General features: G+C 36.5%; 1 protein-coding gene across 3 annotated transcripts in view; it reads right to left on the reverse strand.

Annotated features, from left to right (window-relative positions):
* Positions 1-25,008, reverse strand: part of LOC142365560 (nipped-B-like protein) — a 166,269-nt gene that overhangs the window by 46,815 nt on the left and 94,446 nt on the right. The window contains exons 9-10 of one of the 3 annotated variants that reach the window (XM_075446431.1): positions 19,856-20,485; positions 5,139-6,644 (exon numbers count right to left, since the gene is read on the reverse strand). In XM_075446431.1, the coding sequence (XP_075302546.1) occupies positions 5,139-6,644; positions 19,856-20,485 (2,136 nt within the window). The remainder of the gene's footprint in view (positions 1-5,138; positions 6,645-19,855; positions 20,486-25,008) is intronic. The other 2 variants (XM_075446432.1, XM_075446433.1) reach the window with 2 other exon arrangements.

The raw sequence follows: 25,008 nt of genomic DNA on the forward strand, positions 1-25,008 counted from the left end.
AACTACACTGATAAAACCTTCTGTGTCAGACATATATACAGGAAGGAAAGCAGTTTTTCTGGATTAGCTCAAACAATCTTAAAACTCCGTGCTAAATAAAATACACTCTTACTCTGTGACAAGAGTGCTTTCTTTCTTGTTGTTGGATAGCCATACCATTGTAACTACAACAGCACAGACTCACAGTTTAATTCTACTACAACCATTCATGCAGATAAGGTTCTATTTTAGATTAAGAACCAAAAGAAAAAAAGAGGGGATAAAAGTACTTCCCTAATTTATAAAGATACTTAGAAAATAAACACCCTTTTAAAATAGTTAAGTACTGTTACAGCATAGCACTCAGGAACTACAGTGCAAAGGGCCACATGACTACCTGCGATTGATGAACAACTTACTGGATAAAGCTGAAAATTTTCAGCTATCCCTTAGTGTGCAAATTTAATTATATCCTTTATATCCTTTCCACTGTGCTCTCCCTTAAAATGCTCCAGTATGTTCTTTATATCAGAGTCCTTGGTGATCAGAGTCCCTTGCCCACCAGTATCACACTCCTCCAAATAATTCTGTGCCATGGAGATTTTTAAGAACAGAAGGGAAAATGCAGGGAAATCACAATCCTTTTCTCAAAGAGGAATTTAAGGTATGAGGAAAGTACACCTGCTCATAAGACAGAAGTTCCACTTTTATTTCAATACCATATCATCAGCTGAAAAACACATCATCAAGATGAATACTGATGAAAACAATCTGAGTAGTCATCCATTTACTTCAGTGGCTTTCCTCTCCCATTCTCTGCCTAAAGTTTGTGGAGGGGTATACAGCTACGTTCTATAAACAGGATATAACCCTCTATTGAGCCCCTTACCCTCACCTTTTGACTATATCCATGAAGAGATAACTCCTGAGCTCAGCTCACACACATGCCTGAAAGAGAGCGGGAGACTGAGATCCCCTCACCCCTGCCCAAGGAATCCATATTTAGATACTTAGACACGTGAACAGGTCTGCACTGCATATTGTAATGCCAGACAAATTGCTGGCTCATATTTCTACATATTGCAATGCATTGCTGCAAAAGTCATTTATGCAAAGCATCTTTAGCTTTTCCCAAAAATAAGAGGAACCTGATCAAGCATCCAAACCCATGAACCAAAGACAGTTCCAGACTTTCAACAAATTGCCCTGACAAATTAGGTAATAAATTTCTATCACTTACATGTGCCAAAAAAATTTTTCAAAAGTGAACTAATTAAACAATGCTCTCCTAAGTCTGCAAGCAGAAAAAGCATATTTCAGATGAACCAAAGTACAATGAAATTAGTAGATTTGGTCAAGTTTATTGTTGCTGCTAAGAACTAGATGTCCAACACGTAAAGTTCACTCTTATTATCCAGAGAAGATTTAAGAACAACTGTGAAAGTCAGAATAAAAATATTTACCTTAGTGGCAAAGACAAAAAATAGGAAATAACTCAAGCAGCCTCCAGACAAAGCAGTGTGCTGAACGTGTCTCCTATTGTACTGGTAACAGATCAATACAAGGACTCCAGCGTGCAACTGCTGAATTCCTGCTGTCTACCGACATCAGTTTATCCAACATCTACTGAAAAGCTAACACCAAAAAGAAAGGCCCCAGAGAGTATGTACAATGCCCACACACATCCCAACATACTTTTTGGGATAGGACAGACGCACCATGCCTAAAAAAATCCCTGCAAGCAGGAAAAATCCGTGCTAGAGAACTGAGATCATCCTAAACTACTGGATTTAACTGGTTATATATAGTTTGGTTTTGGCTTTTGACTAAACAATGCCTGGAATATTTTTCAAACTATGAACCTGTTCAGTCCAGAAAGGAGAAAAAAAATAGAGCTAAATGTACAAATTGTATATTAAAATGGATCCTCTGCAAACCCAACATATCTTTAAATACTTCTAATGCCACAAGGGACATCCAGCTCCTCTTCTAGACTAGTTAAGTCGAAAAGAGGTAGTCACTAATATCTCAGAAAAGAGGAAAACCAGGAAGAGTGTAGAATTCTTATGAAAGTAATGTTTTTTTCTACAAATTCAGTTACATTTAGAGTTTAAGAGAAGCTTTAAAGACTTCAGCTGAGAAGAATCATGATAAACTCTTTGCTGTAAACCATTAAATATATCCTTTATTTCTCTGAAATGTGGCATAATTTACTAGAAAACTTCAGAGAAAGTTATGACATGCTTGATCCACCTGGCAGTGCAGGCACACGCAAGATGCTTAGTGGGTTATTATTCTGGCTTTCCCACATGCAAATACAGTTGCTACCAGGAACTCTAAGACAATTAATCCAAATTTCAGATTTGTTTACATTTGTTACATTGTCAGATTTGGTTTACGTTGTTTAGAAACAATGTAAAAAGTTATACAGACTTTCAGTATACATAGCATTAGTTTTAGCTTAAAACAAGTCAATTTTACTAAGTTTTACAATGAATGGGCATTACTCCCTTAAGACAGAATGACTACCTAAATGGTGTTTTGAACTAGCTGAACTAATCCTATTTTAAACTGGATTTCAGATAAATCACAGCAATGATGTTGTACATGACAAAGCCAGAAGAAGACACTTTTCTGGGAGAGGGATGGATGAAAATGGAAAAACAAAGGACAAGAAATACAAGGAGATAAAAGAAGGAAAGATAAAGCAAAATATACTAAGCTACATGGAATAAGAAGGATGCAAGAAGTAGTGGAATAATGATGCTAAAAGGCAACACTAGAAAAGATTTGCTACAATCTATTAAGAAATATAGGATGAAATAAAAAATGTTTATGAAAATTACATCTGCCAGTGTATTAAAACATTTATAACTAAAAATGGCACAGAGTGAAACAATGAATGCTATTTCTCAATTGGAGTGAGGACATTGTGGAAATGACATGAATATTTTCTCTATCAGTCAGTTGTTAACAAATAGACTTTGGCTTATGAAGACATATCTTTACGAATTATGAACCTTTTAAAACACTGGAGTTTATCTAATTATTTAGCATAATGCATCCTAGGAAGTAGGTTACCAGGAAGTTGGGAAAAAAAATGTAACACTAAAAATACACATGAAAAATCTGAAGTTCAAAGACACTTTCTCCAAAATCTGCCTGGATGAACACTCAAAACTTGATTTGCAAGAGAAACACAGTTACAACATTATTCTTTCTGTGAAACTTATTTCTAGTATCATTGTAAGAATCTTATTCTAGATACAACAGCAAAGAGACTGATATCGGATTCAAACATCCCCCCCGGAAAATACGTCCCAAGTTATTTCAGAATATGTAAGAAATATATGACTTCAGAAAACACAAAATACACAAAAACATTGCAGAGAAGTTATAAACCTGACTTTAAAATGAATGCATTGCTCATTTGCGACACAGCTACTAGCGTCATGCCAATCGGATAAGAGTCATTAAAACCTTTACGCATTACTGAAATATACTATATAAATAACCACATACAATACAGACTACAAAAAAGTATACTTCAGAAACATTTTAGAAAGCATACATGCACTGTATATGGCTCTGAAGGCTGTAAAAATTACTGATTTTCCACACATTCTTTGTGTGAATTCAAAGTCTATACTTCTGAGAATAGAGCTGAATTCCATCAGAAAGTTTTCAGTATTCCTTGTCAAGAACATAAAAGTTTCATCTGAAATCTTTAGACTAAGCTGACATCAAAGATATTATAATTTTATGTCCGACTCTAGATACCTATTATTGTTAGAAATTAAAATTTTGCCTGTTCTGAACCTCAAAAAGGGAGAGGGGAAATATTCATATTTCCAGGATAAAGAGAAAATATTTAACAAGGAGGCTAATATATTACAATTAAATAATACACATCCTGAATTATTAAGTCCTTAAGAGTCAATACTATCAGGTTAGTAGACAGAGAACAGACATAGCACAATAAATTCATTATACAGATATTAACTCTGTACACATGCACATAAACATAGTTATACATTCACAAAGATGACTTCTACATCATTTCTTAGCAGATCAACTTTGTAAGAAAACATTTTAATCTCAAATTCATGATCAATGATATACCTGGAACTGCATTCATAAATAATCCTGTATACAGCTGAAATCCTCTCCCCTGCAACTTTATTTGTCTGTTTTTGAGACATGACAGCTCTATAAACATAACTACGTAAGAAATTTAAATGCTTTAAATGCTAAACATTAAAAAAGAAAGGAACCCTGACCAGTTAGTAATATTGATTTCACAATGTGAAATGATCTACTTGAGTCTGAAAACAAAGAAGCCAAAATTATAGCACCAAGAAAAAAAGCAAGCTTATAAAAGTGTTAAATCTGCAGAAGAGACAATCAATCACATATCAAACCTACAAACTATTCTGAATAATTTCCTGTTCATATTACTAATCTGAAAATGCCAGTCCATTTTTTACCAGTTCCTTTCCTCTTTCGGCATACACTGGACCACAGAGACAACAATATCTGAATTCTCCTAAAGACAGAACCTTTTTGTAAGCTTATTGTTACACAGCCTAAAGCATGGAGGCTTCCCAACAGAGTTGTATTTATAGTGTAAAAGAGGCAGATAGGACTTTGTAACTGCCTTCTTATTTCATGTTCTTGTCAAAACATCCCTTGGAATAATCAGATTCCATTCTAATTAAAAAATATAAAAGAATCTTAGGGCTTGTATACATAGTATTTCCCACCATTCCAGCTACACTGATTTAGTTACAGTAGTACCAGTCCCTTATACAGACACACTTAAACCAGTTTAAATCATTCATATAGCAGTTATGTTTAACTAGATAAATTACCAGATTAAACTAATGTAGCTGAAGTACAGTTCAAGATTATTTAAGTGTTACCACATTAGGAACTTGCATTGGAGTAAACAAATAATTTCAGTTACACTGTAGCAAGATTTCCAACAACGACAATCCCATAGACAAGTTTCACTTTGTTACCAAAAATCACCATATAAGCAAGCATATAAAATAACTATCAAATGTTTGCTTTTAATTTCTAACCACAGGAGCAGCAAATCTAAAAGAACAGGAGTGTACAAGATATAATACAACTAACATTAAAAAAAAATATCTTACCTTTATTAGATTTGGATGACTTGTTTTTGTTAGGTTTAAAACAAGAGCTCCTTGATTTATCTTCTCTATCCTTAATAAATTTCTGCACATCATCCAATGAAAGCTTTTGAAGGACAACTACAGGCTTAGCTCCTTTATTTAGATCTTCAACTAGCCCAATCTTCTCTACTTTGTCCTTCTGTTCACCTTTAAATTCAGTTTTCCTTGACTCCTGAGTCACATTGCCATCTTTATCACGCTTGATTTTTGGAATGACAAAATGTTTCAATGCACCAGATCTTGCCCCCAACAAATAACTGGGAAACTCTGCTTTACTGTCAGCATGTGTTTTATTACTATCTACTTTACTCTTATTACCATCTGTCCTTCGTTCATCCTTGCTGTTGGGTGATTTGAAAACAGGTTTATCAAGTCTTGATTTACTAGAATCTCCTTTACCTTCCTGTTTAATGCGAGGGCTGTCAGGTCTTGATTTCTGATCCCCAGAAGAAAACCTTTCCCTTGATTCACCAGACTCATGTCTATGTTTCCTTTCAAATTTCTCAATTTTTGAACCATCAGATTTAATACCATGCTTAGAATCGTGTTCATTTTTGTTTGAGGATCTTAAATATTCAGGCCTTCTAATCTTGGATGGATCTCCTCTGTATCTCTCCGACTCCTCCCTGTCCTCAGATCTTTGTTTAAGGCTATCATGGTCATGCCTCGGTGTATCAGAAACTGAACGCCCATCGGGCCTTTGTTTTGTTGGATCAGATCTACTTTCAGATTTTATCCTTGAAGGATCAGATTTCACATCTAGTTTATGCCTAGGTATTTCCATTTTTTTATCTGACAATGATTTACTCGAGTCTCTCCTGTTATCATGTCTATGTTTTGGCATTTCGGGCCTGCCTTCACTCTTCTGTTTTGGCGTTTCGGGCCTCTGCCTTATTTCTTGCTTGCCATTATTTTGTTTTCCCTCATTTTGTTTCACCTCCATTTGCCTGCTCTCCTTTTGTTTTGATTCTGTCTGTCTGTTCTCATTGTGTTTCACTTCCATTTGTCTGCTTTCATGCTTGCCTTCATGTTTAGCTTCTACTTGTTTGTTCTCACTGTGTTTACTTTCCAACCGCCTGCTCACATTTTGCTGAAATTCCATTTGTCTGTTTTCATTTTGCTGGATATCTGTCTTTTCATCCTCAATGTCTGACATTTTCCTAAAAATCTCGGGATGGTTTTCAGGTTTAAATTTAAGAACTCCAACAGTGTCTTCTTGGGGAACACACACAAACCCGTCATTATACTGCTTAATTTCTTCAGGTTTTTTGATGGCGTCCAAATCCTGAGTTACTGTTGCCTGAGAGTCCGCTCTTCCTGCTTGCTGCAGATCAATACTAACCATCAATGCTGGCCTCGCCCCATTTCCTGCAGAACCTGTCTCCTGAGAAGCTGCTCTATTTCCTCCAGTAGTACCTCCAGCCTCCGGTGGTTTGTTTTCTTGTTTTCGCTTCTTCAGAGGCTTATCTGCAAATTGAAAGAGAAAAATCACAAATGCTATATATAGAAACAGGTAAATGTCCAAGCAAAAATGTCCATTTCCCTCCACCCCCACCAATTAATCCTCCTCAGCATGTATATGCACACACAACAAAACCCACTGAATTTAAAAGCAAGGATAGAACTTCTCTAACTAATACTTTTTAATGTATTCATTGTCAGTCTACCACATGTGCCAATTAATCATTAAAAAAACACCCTCAAAACATATGAAACCAAAGTCCCTGTAAAATTCCCAAGAGAACGTAATAAAGCAGCTGCAATACATAACGACCAAAAAAAAAAAGAAAAAGAAAAAACAATTTACACTTGAAGCAAGTTTTGAGGAATACTACTATAAAAGATTCGCTTCTGCGGATTCAGCCTGCTTCATTATACATGAACTAAGCAAGGATCTGCAATGATTAAGCAGAGGTTCTCCCTACTTGGTTCAGTGCATCAGTTGGAATTCACACATATTGTAGCCAAGGAACACATGAACAATGAACAAAAATGATTAAAATATCTCCAACACTCCATGCTTCTCTTTGAAACAAGGAGTATAGCAAGAGTTAGACTCTATACCATAACACGTATGTATTAGGTGGGGGGCCACTACACACTTAAAAGCTTGAGTATTTTCCTTTTGCAACCATAATGCTTTTCATGGATGAAATAAAAACTTCAGTGATAATTTTATGTAGTGTCAAGAGTTTGACTCTCTAATAATCCTTTCTGTTTACACTAAAAAAAAAAATCATTAAGAGCAGAATACAGAAAAATAAAAAGTGATCCAATGACACACCCTGTAATTTGGTAGAATTCATAGAAATGAGAAGCACATGGAAATATCAAAAAGAGTATGTTCCATTCATATAAAATACAACCTACTTGTATTACCAACATGGTACTCTAAAATTAATTTCTGCCATGAAACTCAGAAGCCCTACCTGCACTAAGGCTTATATTCTAATTCCTCAACTATCATTTTGTAGTTTGTCAAATAAGCAACGATTTTCTCTGTAATCAGGGAATATGATTTTAAGTCTAAGTAATGACCAAACACAGGTTGGAAATGCTGTTGTAGATCTATTGTCAAAATGTCTAGACCATAAATGCAATAAAAGAAATATAACTTATTTTGTGCCTAGATTTGTGGTGCCTTATCATCAGATGCAATGAGCCAGCTCTCTTTGGGAGCAGGGGAAGGGTAAGGAGGATGCAAGCAAAGAAGAGGGAATTAAACTCTAAGGAAAAAAAAAAAACCAAAAAACACCAACACACAACCTCTCAAGTTTTAAACCAGAATTATAACATATGAATCCTAATTTCTTCTATACTTGTAGAAGATTCTTATTCAGAAGAATTAAAACTTTGAAGGATCATGTCCAAAATTAACATTAGAACACAGTAACAAGTAGTAACATGGTCAATTCCAGTGATGTGAACAGGTTTGCGGGGGTTTTTTCCATCATTTTCATTCTCAAATCTATTTGTATATCTCTAACTTCCTAAAACTCCAAAATTATGTACAACATTTAATGGCTGAAAGACAGTAAAGACAGATACAATAAACTCCATGCAGAAACTGGTCAACTGCAAATAAGGTACTTTGAAAAGTTCAACAAAAACCTATAGGAACACCTGTCAACTTTATGGCAGACATGAAGCAAAACAAATTTGCCGAATCGAAGGTGCAGCTTTTTAGCATGGCAATTTTTGCTTTTTCTGTACAACTGTTGGATTCATATGAGAGTTTATATAGATTAACTTCCCTACACTACTTATTAACACAAATGTATTTTTTTAAAACTTTCATGCAGTGAAAAAAATTATTTTTCTCCCTGTGACTAAGGGCTTTGACCTCACTGAACTTCATGGCAGGTCTCAGGAATAGCCATGAAATAGAAGCTTCCAGACTAATAGATTTCAAATTTGATATTTTTTTTTTTAACCACATACATTAATATACATGCATACACACACATATCACTACCTTATTTCTCAACTAAAACTCTTTAAATTTTGAAACACAAATTGAGAAATTTGTGTTCTTGGGAAAAAGTCAGTCAGCTTTTTCATTTTAACCCAGCAATGTCAGCCACACTGAAAAAGTCCTGTAAAGTTCTGATGGTGGATCTAACAGTAGCCTTTAAGACATTACTGTTACCAGTTATCTGCCCCGTTCCTTTAACTGAGGTTATTACCTGTAGTAAAAGAGAACACACATTCACATTTCCACAAGTGCATTTCATTGTCCAGTGCATCAGCTTAAGGCACTAGTGAAGATGGTTTGCATTAACCTACCAGACTGAACAAGTCAGCTAAGGACCAAGCAAATGTTTCCTTCTGCTACCCCTACTATAGGAGCAAGTCAAATGGCCAGGAGCTGTGATGCCTTAAACTGCTGTAGCTGGATCAACCAAATCTCACCTTTCAGAGCCCTCATGCTGAGGGCTCCAAGATTAAACCACCAAAACAATTCAGGTAGGACCAATTTTCTCTCTTGAACTTCCATAACTGACCAGGCTAAAAATGCTGCTCTTCATCATAATCCAAAATGTCAAATTGTAAGTTCAGAACATATAAATAGATGATTACATCACAACTTGGCATATTCCCTCTAAATACAGTGCTCTGATGCACCTTCTTCATTTCTCTTGACAACTGAGTACTGATGTTTTAGTAAGTTATAACCACAAGCTGTTGACACCTTATCTGAGAAGAAAGGGATGCCTTCAAAAGTTTTCTTTTCCTAAATGGCAAGGTAATTGCAGATGGAGTTACAGATTACTCACAGATTTCTTCATATTTACAGTGCATCTTGATGGGGATCCTCAGAACTAGACTTGATCATTACTGTTTTGCCTCTCAGATTTCTGGATCTAGGACAAAAAAGCTGGCCCAAGTATATAAAAATATCAGGTTGAACTAGGGCATTAAAGGTAGATGAGTACATAGTACCGGTATCTTCATCAAGCATAATTGAAAAACTCCACTGAATGAGCACAAAAAATTTTAGGTTGCCATCATAGGTGCAGAAATATGAACGGTGAAAAACACCACTGGGCTTCAAGGGCTTTATCAAATCTTGAACTCACTTTGAACTATATGAGAATAATCAATAGAGTATCAGAGAAGTGAGGAGAGAGTAATTAACCTCTGAAAACAGATGTCTTCAGGTCTTCTCTTTTACAATCAAATATATGCAAGTTTGCATACATCTGCCTTGTTAAGGCATGAGTCCCAAGACCCCTTAGGGTGTTAATGAACAGATGAACTTAGGAACTTTTACAATATCCATTCAAATATACTTCATATTCTTCAAGACATCAGTATCCAAGCTTCGTCCACTTCATTCCATAGACAGTAGAATTTCTTTTTATTATCAGGATCTAGGACTTTGCCAAAATATCAGACTAATATTTTTCTTTCAAATCCAGCAGACCTAGGTTCAAAGCTTGCCACAGTTCTGAACAGGTAGTCTCACAAGCTCTTGAGACCAATAAAATGTGATCAGGATCTTTTTGCTTCACTCTTTGTAACAGTTTTTGTAATAAAAGCAGTATGTAGTAAGCCACAGAAGAGCTTTCTGACTATATTAGAGATCAGATATCCAAGTTTGTTGTTTTCAGATTCTTTTCTTTTTAGAAACATTATTCACCCCTTCCCCCCCCCCCGAATGTAGATACATCCAAAATGTACCCACATTTTGTTTAATTCCTTGAAAAAATTTATGACAGTTCAGAGTACAGTCTGATCCCAGTTATTCTCTATGTATGCATTCTTTTGGCTTGGCAAATCTGCATGGATGTTCTCTTTACATTGCAACATGCTCACCAAAAGGCAGTGCTTAGTACTCAAAGCAAGATCATAAGCTACCTTACTATAAAAAATAGCAGAGATGTTCTGTCAAACTAAATGGGTCACTGTGGTGTAAGAAACAAAACATTACAGGAACCACAAGTTTGAGATGGAAAAAAAGTTAGCTGGATTTCCAAGCAGTTATGTCTCACCTGTCCTGTTATGAACAGTATTCCTGGAGACAGGTTGTGGCCTTCATCTTTGGAAATATCTGCGTGTCAAAACAATGAGTACTTTCAGATTTAGAAATTAATTAATTACTGAAGAACCTTTGTGCAAAAACACATTGCACTGGAATAACCACAGATACCTTCGAATGCATTTCTGCTGAAACTCCAAGTCAATCGTGATTTGAAGAATATCCATCCTGAAAATGGATATACTTGGAAGCTGAGCAAGTATTAGGGACAGCAGCTGGATGAGGGGAGCTGTATTAAAAGAAGTATCTCCATTCTTCCATTTAATCTGAAATCTTTCCAAAGCAGCAGCCAGAACACCACTAGTGCTGAAGTCTCCGATGTTACTGCTTTCTTGCAAACCTGATGATTGTCTTAAGTCCCAGATTAAACTCTTTCGACAAATGAGTATAATAGGATGATAGCCTAGAAACTTCTAGAACTGCTTGTTCTAGCAAACTGAAAGGGACCTTTTGTAAATACCAGTGAAAAGGTAACAAATCTAAATAAGAACCACATGCATGTTTGCTGAGCTTTTTTTTAGCAGAATAGTAATACTCCGCTCTATTAATACTGTTTGGTAGACTTTAAAATGCAGAGATTTCTGAATGATCTTGAAGACACAACAGATAAATTACTACTTCCACATTTACACCTTGTAAGGAATTCAGTTGGAGACTTCATACCCAAGATGGCTAAATGTGAATGTACTCCTCTTCAGAACCACAAAGAAGATTGATCCTCTAATGCTGAATTCTGGATGAACCATTTTGATTACTCCAGTAAAAACTTTCTTTTTTTAAAGCATAACAATTAAGAATTTAATTTTTTAAAGCTCTAACACTCTTCAGAGATTATTGGGATGTGCCTCTACTCATTTGAAATGCCACTTATTTGCATTATTTAAATCAGCAATGAATAAATTTATACCAAATATACCAGTCCTAAGCAGTTATTACTTACTGTCAAACCTCCATTTTTGAACATCAAAGACAAGTCAGAGGCCAATTACAAGCTTATCTTATTTAAGCTAACAGTCAAGACTAGGAATTTTTGACAAATAATGCATAACCATATGTCTAAATAACAAATCTATGTTTACTGACGACTGTTTTCTTTTCCTAGTTATTTTTCACAGATCTCTTCAAAGCTGTCCAAGCGCCCTGTCCCCCTCAACCAACAGTGTTGTGTAAACCACAAAAATCTAGACCAATCAATATCATCTGAATACAAGGAAGATTTAAAAATACTTTAATGGTAGTGACTGATGATCTACCAATGGAGTGAGGGTAAATATCCATTCTTGTCTTTCATGAACATTCAGCATTACTGGCCATGAGAGTTTGCTCTCACCTGACCTCCCTCCAAAGCCATATTCCAATAAGCAAAGAATTAAACACCAAAGAGACCCCTTCCTATCAGTAGAAGAGATTCCCACAGCACTAGCTCCTCCCCTTGAAGGGGACACTCAGCAAACATAAGTAAAAAATTTTAGTCTCACTGATTGCTCCCCTACAGAAGAAACTAAGAAAGCACAGTCATGATCCTGACATAGGAAGCTTTATAGAACAGAACATAATTCCAAAAGCTCCAGAGACCAGAGGGCTTCCAGCTGCTGCAGTTCAGAGGAAGGGATTTCTGAGAATCTGAACAGAAACAGCTGTTAATTTTTAGCAATCTGGCAAGAGACTTTATCAAACTTCTGGTCACTATGCAAAAAAGCCCATCAGGAAGGATGCCCAAACTCGTTGGGGGGGGGTTGGGGGGGGTGGCGCAGTGGAGGAACAACCAACCAACCAACCAGACTACAGGAGCCTCTGACATGCTTCAGGGTATAGCAGAATTCAGAATCTTCATTTTGGTAAAGTTCTGCTTCTTTTCTTAAATATGACAATAATGTAATCAGCATAACTAGAGAATGAAATATGATCTTACGAATTTTTCTACTTAAGGATGTTTGGTAACTCATTATTCCCTGTCAACTACGGTAATACAAAAGAAATATTACACTAGAAAATAACAAGAATTGAACTACAGCAAATTATAACCAAGCATCTCCACTTGTTTAGAGACTGGAAGCTGTAATTTAACCTCCCTGAATTTAATATTGCTTTTATAAACAATATGATTTCAATTTATTTATGAGATAGATTTTTCTGACACAAATTCTGGGTTTTATCCATGTGATTGCTTTGTGAAGAATTATAGTTTTGTAAACTCAATTGTTAAAAAATCAGAGCAAAACCTGAAGTGCAATTACTTTTGAAATACACAGTGCAGCACCAAATTTCACAAGAAAAATGCAACACACTAACAGCAGACTTAATGAAAACTACTTATTTTATGTATCACAGGTTAACATATCCAATTAATTTCAAATTCATTTGTAGGAACAATAAACTTTAGAAATAAACAAATGACTTTGAAATGTATTGGTGAACACTTTTAATCTCCCTTCCAGATGTTGATTTCTTTCTGACATCATACCTTGCATTCAAAAATGTCTTAAATTAACTAGATCCAGTAACATTTATATGGGATGATAATGAAAAAATGTCTGTGTCATCTTAGGTTGATATTGAAGTGAACTTAATGACTATGAACTATAGAAATGTTGGGCTTAAACTGTTAATAAGCTTTATTAATTATATATGCTGTTTCTTTATCAATATTTAAATCCATTATAGAGAAGTGACAGTCCCAGAATGAAATAAAGTCATTACTGGGTAAGTAGTATTATAAATCCTCCCATCCATTTAACAGGTACAATCAAGGGCATATGCTACATGCAAATTATATTTAATTTTCTAATCTTAGTTTATGCTACAGATAAAAATAAAATACACTTCTTACAAAACTTCTAGGTTTTAGTTATTTTCTACACCTGCTTACAAAAGCAGGTTTCTGCACTACCCTACGTAAAGCACAACCTGGGATAAATGTGGGAATTTGCTTTCATGTTACACAAGAGAACCAAAAGAAATTAAACACCATTAAAAAAAATATATCTCTACTTTTTTTTTAAACATGTTTTTCACTTAATCAGTATTACATGCTTTAAAAAAAAAAGAAAGTAATTTTCCTAGATAGGTGGAAACATTGCAACACTTCATTGCAATTTCTCTAGACAGAAGAGGAATTTCTTCCCCTTACTTCTCTTAAAACATGTCTGAACACAAAACAAAAAGTTGCTCATCTATAGGAACTGGACACTGCAAACTTGCTTTTTCTTGGGAAAGCTACATGAGGCGTCAGTTTCATCCATTACATAACACTAAAAATGCAGACCTAATGAAAGTTTGTATACACAAAATACATGATACCAGATTCTCACACTGTCCTACTACACAGAGACACAGTCATTTATATTTTACACTGTCTCATTTCGTCTCTGGTATTAGTGACTAATCTTCTGCAAGATTACTATACAAATGACTTGCACTCGTATCTCCATTTTTTAAGTAAATAAAACCCCTATAACATATTTTTGGAAATTAATGGTAATATACTGGCTATAATTACACATTCTGTCATTTCATTCATTAGCTACATAAAACTAGATGTAAACAAACTATTAATTCTTAATAGTGTTCTTCTGTTAATCTCCTGTTTGGGAAACGGGTAACGGGGAGAAAGGGAGAGGAGCTGGATAAGAACTTAAAAGGTAAGAGAAAAAGTTTACTTACCTATAACTGTAGTTTTGAGTTTTGCTCCGGCAGATTCACACTCTTGGGATGTGTGTGTCTGCTGCTATGGGCTTGGAATGAACTAAAAAAAGAAGGGCCCACAACAGGCATCCAAATGCCCCCTAACTGATCCAATTATTGGAAAGAAAGTTATTATAGCTTCACTTCTTCCTAATTCAAAGAATCTACAGTAAGATTCCAAAGTGGGTAAAATGGATCCTCAGAGGTAAAATATATAGGGGGAAAAAAACCACAGAAATGAATAGGCTTGTCTCATTTAAAAATGCCTCAAATGCTTTTAAGTTTAAAAAAAAGATTTCAGCCTCCCAATGAAACAGCGATTAATGATTTCATGACTCTTCTCACAAACTCCAGAGAACAGTGCCTTTTACAAGTAAAAGTAGAACTCCTTAATCTGTTAAGACAGCTGCATTATATAAGAGTCTTTGAAAGAGCCTAAAATCTAACAGTGAACACACAATACTATGCATGGAAGAGCTCAAATTAAAATTAAGTATAACTGAATAAAATAAAAAACTAAAACAGCTTGAAAAAGAGTCTCTGAAAAAAGATAGGTTGCTTTCCATTTTTTTCAAGTAATTTTCAAGGTTATCTTCCCTTTTCCCCTTTCTAGAAGACTCAGAGCTCCTTTTAACATTAATATCTTAAATATTTTTGATTCACAGTATTTGTGATTTTTAGAAAAGCATGAAAGATCTCAAGGTAGAAACCTTGAACCTGAAAATTAATTATGCAGCATGTCTAAATCTTGACAAACAAGAACAACTTAATGTAACGTTCTGGGAAAGGTTTAGATTGAAAGTGACTGACTAGCTTTGAACTACTTGACTATAAACAAAAATAACCCACTTGTATCTGAATAACAGCAAAGCACAAGTTAATGCAAAGAACTGAAGTTACCAAAATGAAATTTCTTCCTCAACATCACCCCACCCCACCCCCCCAAGGAAAAAAAGATTCATGAGAAGAACAGAAATTCCTGGGGCATAATTTTCTAAAATTCCACAGGATTTACTGTACTTTCTTGGAGTAGTCAACTTCAGAATGTGAACTAAGCATAGCTCCAGTTAAGTGAACAAAATAGGTTCAGAATATGGACCTCTGCTTGATTCAAAAGCATTCAAGAGCACTAAGTAGTACAGGAAATGTGACTACTGATAGTGATTAGAAGAAAGATCAGAAGAAAGCGTGTGTGAGGCTTCATTATTTCTAATTTCTTTAGAAAGGTATTCTGATGTACCTAAGCAGAGGATGGTTCACTTGTCAACTCTTGTGGAAAAAGATAATCCCTTTCTGTATTAACCCTTCCGAAACACTTTTTATCAACTCAATCTGAGTCTTGATAAACAATAGCTGGATCTATCTGTGACTGTCCTGGGTTTGGCTGGGACAGGCTTAATTTTCACCAGAAGCCAGGAGGGGACACAGCTGGGAAAGCTGACCCAAACTGGCCAAACAAAACGGGGTATTTGATACCATGTGCTGTCATGCTCAGTGCTGAGTGGGGGAGCTGGACGGGGGGAGGTTAGTCACTGCTCAGGAGCATTCTGGGCATCGGGCAGTGAGAGAGTTGCTCTGTGTATTCCCTTGACTTTTAGTATATTCTTCTTATCAGTATCGTTGTTGTTACTGTTTGCTTCTTTTGCTGTTCTGTTAAACTGCCCTTATCCCGACCCACGAGTTTTGCCTTTTTCTTTCCATTTTCCTCCCCACCCCAGCAGGGGGAGGGGCAATAGAGTGACCGCACGGTCCTTTGTTGCCGGCCACGGCCAAACCACGACAGTGATATTACACATACTTTCAAAAGAGAAGATATGATCTAGTATTGGTTGACAACTTGTATCTGATGAGGGTATAGAGGCCATTGAGAGGGAGGCAATGGGAACTGAAAACCTGAGGCTTGTCACGTTCCATGAACTTACTTGTTTGTTCTGAGACTATTAAACATAATAGATGTATTAGAATGTAACTTTTGGTGCCGAGTGCCTTGATCTCCAAAATCTCCAATTATTCCTTTCATTAACAGATACAGACAAATTACTTGCAAAATTAATCAATACAGAGAGACTTCCTTGATGAAAAAAGTAGGAAGAGGAGATGGACTTTTGTCCTTCTACACAAAGAACAAAGACGAAACCAACTTTTTAAAATTTTGCACCTCTCTATCATGATGAAAAGGCTATATAATCCACATAATCCAAGATCCAAATAGACCAAAAGGAGAGCTCTAAAAAACACTTTGATATGGAGGCAAAAGGTCTATATTATAAAATCTCTCCTTATGTATATCTGATAGACATTAGGTCAAATTACCAGCTTTTTCATTAGTGATTTTTGCACTAAGAATTCCTTTTTCAGAAAGCAAAAGCATGACAATCAGGTTCCAGAAAGATATGCTGCTTTTCAAAGAAGGCGCACTTCTGCAAAACCCTGCATTAGTTCCACCTCTGGAATGGAGACTGCCTCCTACTTTGAGATACTTTGTTTGGTGGAAGTAAAATAATTTAAATTTTGTTAGAATTAGGAATTTATTACAGAAAATACTATGATTTCCAAAGGACTCCAATTTCCATTTCCCACCTGTACCAAACGTTATAAAAGGACCTCAGCACTAAAAAAAAAAAAAAAAAGACCATAGCATTGCCTTAGGCAAGTGTAGTAGTTGTATAATTTTTAGCAAGAACCTCCCAAAAAACCATCTCCGCCTCTCCTCTGGAATAAACATTTCCATTGCACTACTGGTTTCCAACCTCAGAAAGAACATGTCATATCCATCCGAAGCCTTACTGTTAAAAAAGAAGCATCTGAAAACCTCTGATGAAGCACAGTACTGTAGACATTTCACATCTAAAAAAAGGACAGAAGAGACTACTAATCTTCTATCAAAACTTGTGAGTACAATTCTACTCCAAGTAATTTATGGAAGACAACAATGCGTGCCTACACAGAAAGTGTAGTGTGACTATAATATGCATTCCCATGCCTCAATTATAAAAGCAGCAAAGATGCTTTCATGCAGATTTTAGCATGTGCTAGCATCTAGAGTAATATCTCTAGTGACACTTATTATGCACAGCATCAGCTAGCACTATATGTTCACATTTTAATTAGACCAAGTACATGCTACAATCACACTATTTTCTTGACATAATGTGATCTGAAGTTACAGTATATGTACTAAAATGCACAAATGCCAGGCTTTTGCATAAATACAGTAAGCAGCTACACAAAACTGAATGACATATTTAGGAGTAACTGGATATATTTCTAACAGACATATTCCCACAGGAACAACAGAGGAAGCTTCCTCCTGCAGTCACACCAAACCAAACGGTTTCAACTAGAACAATCCCAGAGTCTATCAACTTGTAGACATAGTACAAACTTACAAGCAATGGCAAAAGCGTTACCAAAAAATACGAATCATATTTCTCCAAGGTAACAGCTTTTCAGGAAAACTGTCCCAAGACTGCTAAAATCCTTCTACTCAATACTCTTCATTCATGGCTGAAACCTCAGAAGCTAAAGTGAAAAGAGCTGCTGCCTAGCATAGGGGCAACTTACCACCAGTGAATAAATGGTGATCATTTGTCCCAATATAAGGCAACAACTTTTGCTCCTGATCCATAGCAACTGCAGGAACTCAGGAAGAACTGATACCTGGCAGAGGATGCAGGTAGAAGGGAAGCATAAGGTTGGAATATTTATTTGGTAAGATGGTTATTGAGCAGTGGTGAAAGGGAGAGATCACATTCTATAAAAATCACTCCTTTCCCCAAAATAAACAAATAAGAGTCTGCCCGTGGCTATGTAATTATGGCAAACAAACATCACAACTAATGTTCAACATCTCCTGAAAGCCAGAACAAAAGAGAAAGTGTGTTTTAGTCTTGCTTTAAGTGTTTCAAGGCTGCTGTGCACCATCAAAAATACAATGCATTTTTTTAAGATGTTTCTCAGTTAAAATGTGCTGGAGAATCTACTCGAAGTGTGGGGATATAAAAGTAGCTTTTTAAGTAGTAGCAGACAAACCACAAGCTCACCATAAATAAATTTAAAATTAGTAGAAGAGATGTAAGCAAAGTAACAAATTCTGCCATTTCATTAAATCAAAATTAAAGGAGATCTCTCTTGTGGTGAGCACTCATTTTCTCCATATGTTCACAATGTTTTCTAACAAGACTTGATTTAGTTACCAAATAAGAAATACCTAAAAAGTTAATCCTTTTAGTAATTGCAACAAGAATATTTACACATACACACACAAACAGAACAAACTTTCTCTCTCTCTCTCTCTCTCTCTCCAGGAATCTTTAAAAACAGAAGAAAAAAAAAAACATCTTTGAATAGGGAGAAAACTTGTGCTCTCTCTGCTGGTTAAAGACCCAAACTGTATGTAAATTCAGTTGCCTCCATGCAAGTATGTCCAAAATCGACCATTTTCACCTATGAACTTCCAAAATCAGAATCTGCCTTTTTCCACTCTGCAAGATTTTTCTTGGGAGTATCAAATAAGTTAGCATTATACTATAAAAGATTTTTTTTTTCAGCAGTTAAACACAGTGCAGAGGAAGCTTCTGAAAAATACTTATGTTAACCTATCACTATCTACTTTATAAACCACATCTTATCTTTAAGATTTACATGTGGGTTTTGTATCCACTTTTTATATTTCTGAAGCCTAAGACCTTCAAACCAGTTAACAACAGAAAAGAGAGAGAAAAAGAGAAAAAAGAGAATAGATTCAATGAAATCAGTTAAGACAATCAGTACAGCTACTGAAGAGCAATCATTCCAGAAGCTCATCTGGTTCTGTGCTAAAGACCATATAGATATGTGGTAGTTCTCTAAAACTTGTAATGTCTACATAATAATGAATATCCAGTTGAACAAACATTGGAGACAATATAGTACTAATATATTATCCAATCATTACAGCGCCTTTAAAAGAATAGATGTGATTTTAGTCTAACACCTCCTTCACATTAGGTTCAAATTGGGATATGAATAGAAATGGCATAAAAGAGTTTTCCTGTATTTCTTAAACTAGGCAACATAGATAATTAATAATTCAACTACCAAAACTTATTACAAATTTTTACTTATAGTACTGCTGGGATTTTAGAAACTATAAACAACATCAATCGTACTTCATTCAGTCTCATGGTTCAAAATAAGAGTAGCTTAAAAAGAATTTTGAAACATAAGAATTTAACTTTCCATCCATTAAGATCCTAAATAAAGAATACCAGATATTAAAAAATGCACATATGACAGATTACAGTTCATTGTTGGGGGGAATGGAGATGAATGTCGTAGAACCACCCACACTGAGTAAACAGAACTGAACTATGTGACACTGACAGGAAGGCGCTTTTTTTCATATATATGGGGTTTATATGCATATATATTTATATAATATATAGTGTATATACACACGCAATCCTTTTACCTTTATCTTGCACTTCTTTTGAAAATCGCTCCCTTTCAATAGCTGATTCACGTTCTATCCGCTCAATTTCAGCCAATGCATCCAATTCTACTTCATCATATGACGTTATAGTTCCTTGTTGCGAAACCTGTTGCTGTGTCTGTACCACAGGAGTTTGAGGTTGTTTTGCAGCAACTGAAGTGTTCTGTTGTAAAACAGGCACTTGTGCCTGAAGGAAAGCTGTCTGTTCGTGCTGCGGCAAACACTGAGCAGCGTTTAGTGGGCGGTTAACATCCTGTGGAGTAACGGGTGTTTTAGAAGTCTGTCCTGGGTACTGCACATTAAAAGAAATATCACCCTCTGACATACTGCTGTTTTCCAAACCAGAAAGCATATCATCCTGCTGGTCCATATCCGAAGATCTTACACGAGAGAGTCTTAATGTAAGCTTAGTGGAGTCCTTGGAAGGAGAACTAATGATATCATACATTGCAGCTTTTTCAGTCTGGTCTTTTTCATCCTTGCCTAACTTCATTTTCTTTTGTTTCTTTTGCTTTCTTTCTGGAGAATCTAACAATATGTCTGGGGGAACATCGCTAGGTGATGAATAAGGTGGAGGCTGAGATTGTTGGATTAAAGGTTGTCTTGATCCTAGAATAATAATTCAGAAAAACTGAACAGTTACGTTGTTCCATGTTTTTATATAAACACACTAAATATAACCTACATAATTTTAATATGTATTTGTACATATATCTGTGTTCACAAAAGGTTTAAGTGAGATTGGTAGGAAACACACCATTCCTAGATCAAGATGTAATCCAGACAGTTGCAGTATATTTCCTAGGAATTTTAGCTGTCCACTGCAGGTAGAGAAGGGATCATATTTCAGAGAAGATGGAACAAAAAAACCCATCACCAAAAAAGAATAAATAAAGATAGTAACTGTAGGTTCAGAATATCAACTATTGGAAAACAGTCAATGAAAGCAAGTTGACTACAGAAAAAGGAAATATCAAAAAGATTCTTAATAAGGTCCAGTGATGAAGACTTAATGATCAGTGTACAGGCATTAACCGTTTCAGTCACACATTTTTAAGTAATTAAAAAAATATATATTAAAAAATCAAAACATACACAATCTCCTTAACTTTGATCTGACAATTCATTTTCTACTTTTTTTTTTTTTTTAATTTTAGGTAAACTTATTCCAACCCACCTCACTCATTACTATCTAAAAACCACTAATTGTCTTAGAGCATTTTGCTATCATTCCCTGCCTTATCTCCCCTCTTTTTTTCTTTTTTTTAAACATATGAATTTTTACTTCTACATGCACCCATTTCAGGCTTTGAGTATATCTAGAGAATTTTTTAAAAGATGACTTTTTTTATTAAAAACATTCTCTAATTAATCACATAAATTTTTTTGTTCCTCAAATTAAACCAGCTCCCCATAACTGTTAGCAGAGAAAAAGCTTTGAAAAACAGAGAAGCTTTTCAACATGTCCCAATTATAATTTTGAGATATAATTTTTGGCACGGGGGGGGGAAGTCTATTGGCTGGACCAATAGGGCCAGCCTCCTCTTGTTAAACAAAGCATTCATCTGATTCCATTCATCCACTGGGGAATACTGATCTTCAGAAAGCAGTGACTGAGATCATTATTAGTCATTCTGGTTTAGGTCATCATAGGTCAATACTTCTAACAACACTCAAAAACTAATTGGAATACAAGTCCCCATGTGCTTCATTCAAGATATACCACTAAACAAGAAAGCAGCTTTATTCTGAAGCTTTAATTTCTATCAGATATTTTAAGAAACATTAAGAATCAGTAAGCAATGTACTGACCTGTAGATGAAAAAAAGAATGGATACCTCTAGCAAAGCTTCAATTCAAATGACAGGTGTGCCTTTACTGATGCCTTCTTTGCACAGATTACTATACTTATTTTCTCTCCCTAGTGCATTCTGTGAGAAGCCCTATAACCTCTGTATGTAGAGTGGGGTATAAAATGGGTTTATCTTACCCTTTTCTTGACCATCAGCAACAACTCCATATTCTGCCACTAAAATCCACAATGTTGGGAAGTCCTGTTTTGACTCATCCTGATTCCCAAGATCTTTTCACTACTCTGTTTCCCCCCCTCAAATCAGACACCACACTCAATCACCAGTACTGAACACCTGGCTATACCCCATGAAGATCTCTCATTTGTCTTCAAGCACCAATTCCCATTCTTGTGATGCCCCCTCCACACACATGCACTTCTAATTACTGTCTCTTTAGACAATAATTTACAAGATTGTCTCAGTGTAATGTATAGCAGAAGCTGTTAACTACTAATTTCTTCTAAGGCAATGACTACCACTCACTGGAAATACAGGCTGCATGTTTATTTCTACAAATATTAGAGGCAGCTCAAAACTTTTTAAAGACATCTTATTGACATATTACTCTTGAAATATCTCTTAAATGAATACTTCTGAAGTTGCAACAATGGAACATTTACCATTTTTCAGTTACACTCCAAAAAGGACACAGATTTGATTCTCCCTTGTCCTAAACTTTTAGGTAAATTTGACAAGATTGTTCCAATTTGTATTCATTTCGTATTTCTCATGCTGAAAAATAACACTGCAGCAACAGATAAAATATTCTTTTTATCTTTGGTTAGACTTGAGGAAGTCAGAAGGATTTCAGTGCATTCCATTGAATGTACTTAGAATCCAGTAAATGAAAACACAAAAGCTTTCCCGCTCCTAAGCAGCACTACAAATAGCTATTTGAAAGCATCTTCCTCCTGAAGGAAATTCCTGAAAGGTGTTGATAAGGCTTATCAGCTGCATTTTAAGAGAACATGTTCTGGCAATAACTTCACATATTTCCAAGATGTCTAATGATGGCTAAGCCTCTGGCAACAAAGGGACTTAAAAGCTACAATACCTACATACTGAGGTGCAAAGAAATTGAAAAAGATAAAGCATTCTGTAACAGTTTCATTCTACCACAGATATTAACAGTTTTGAACAGGTATCACACATTGAACATGTACCACATTCTGCTGAATGCTTAGACTTCAGACAAAACATCATCTATTGTGTTATACCTATTAATGTTGAAATCAGTCTGGAATATTTCTTACGGGAGAAGGCTTGAACCATTATAAATCTGAGAGAAAAGCTCTTACAAGACTTGCTGATAACAGAAGAAATGTTTTTATGGAAAGAATACACAGACAGACAGGTATGAACTGTTTGCTGAACCAGTCAAGATTCCAAGACTGAGAAGGTCTGCTCTACAAAATGCTGTCAATGTAGTAAATCATACAATGATCTTTGGAAATTATCTTTGGGAATGAACCGAATTTCAGAATATTCTTTTAGAACAGAGAAATATGTAGGCATATTCTGAGTCTAAATCTAGGGCTGTGCAGTAATTCAGGAAAAAAATAACTGACTTTCTGTAGTTGATCTTCCATAGTATCAGTAAAAGAACTTTGTCCAAACTCTTTTTGTATAGCAGGAACATGTAAAACTTGTCAGATAAAAAGAGATTCTCTGCTGATCTGGGAAGGTCGTTGTATCATTACTGAACAGGAAAAATTAATGCTCGACCAGATAATGCCAAATGTAGCTGCAAAGCAGGTAATATCATAGGAAGTAAGACCTCTACAGAGAACAAATACACCCATCAACAATACTTCCATAGTCTTTCAGTAACAGTCATCCTAACCACCCATGATAATCCCAGAACTGGTTCACTGTAATAGTTTTCTTACCGATTCCTAGTGGTAAATGGCACTGAGTATGGCAAAAGTTTTATCAAATAGTAAAGCAATTTGTAAACACTTGGTTTTTTCTGTGACTCTTGACTGATTACTTATCCTTTATAATGCAAGCAACTATAACACGCATTGCACTGACAGTAACTTAGCCTTCTTAAAAATATAAAGTTTCAAAACCACTTGTTTGTTTACCATGGAATAGCTTCACTTGCTCATTCTACATCAGTAACTTGGGTAGCAAACAAATAAGCTTCTGTCCAGGAGATTGCAGGGATGGAAGGCTATAGGCTGTTCAGGAGGGACAGGCAGGGCAGGCGAGGTGGAGGTGTCGCACTATATGTAAGGGAGAGGTTTGATTGTACAGCCCTTACAGTTAGGGATGATGTCGTTGAGAGGCTCTGGATGAGGATTAGAGGGATGGAAAACAAGAGAGATGTCGTAGTGGGTGTCTACTATCAATCACCCAGCCAGGATGATAGCACTGATGAGTTATTCTATATGCAAATAGGAAAAATCTCTGGATTGGTAGCCCTTGTCTTTATGGGAGATTTCAACTTCCCAGACATCAGCTGGGAATACCATACTGCTGTGATGAGCAAGCCTGGGAAATTCCTGAAGTTTGTTGAAGATAACTTCTTGTCACAGGTACTCGGGGAACCAACTAGGAAAGATGCCCTCCTTGACTTGTTTGTGAATAGAGAAGGACTCATGGGAGATGTGACGGTATGTGACTGTCTTGGCCACAGTGATCATGAAATCATTTTTTCGGCGAAGCTACTGAAGGTGAAGGGTTCTGGAGCAGAGGCTCGCGCCGAGGGACCCTTTCTCTGGTGGCAAAACCGCAGCGGCAAGGCGGCAAAAAGCGCCGGGAGAGAGAGAGAGGAGACCCCAGCCCCCTCCCCCCCCCCCCCCAGCGGGAAAGCGGGAGGTGCCAACGAGCGGCAGCTCTGACTCAGCGGGGGCGGAGTCGAGTGTGACAGCGGCCAAACCCCCTCACGGGTAAGAGCAGCTCCCAGGGAGCGCGAGCGAACAGAGCCGGCAAACAGAGGCGGCGCAGCAGCCCGGGAGCGGCGCAGCAGTTTGCGCGGCAGTTCGCGCAGGCAGGGCGAGCGGGGAAGGCGACAGGCAGGGTACAGCCGCCCCTTCTGGCAACTCAAGTAGTGGGCATCGCTCTTCCAGGAGATATTCTAGCCATGGTTACCACCCGTGGTAAAGCTGTTGCTCGAAGGAGTGTGGGGACCCAGACGGAGGCCCCACGCAAGAACGCGGGTGTCCAGGTCTCTGGCTGCAGGGAGTGCCTGAGCCTGGCGCTCGTACCGGAGGACAGCAGAGACAACGGCTGTGTTCGGTGCGAGCAGGTGAATGACCTGCTCAGCCTGGTGGC

Source organism: Opisthocomus hoazin, chromosome W (assembly GCF_030867145.1).
Source record: "Opisthocomus hoazin isolate bOpiHoa1 chromosome W, bOpiHoa1.hap1, whole genome shotgun sequence".
In the NCBI taxonomy this organism is placed as follows: Eukaryota; Metazoa; Chordata; class Aves; order Opisthocomiformes; family Opisthocomidae; genus Opisthocomus; species Opisthocomus hoazin.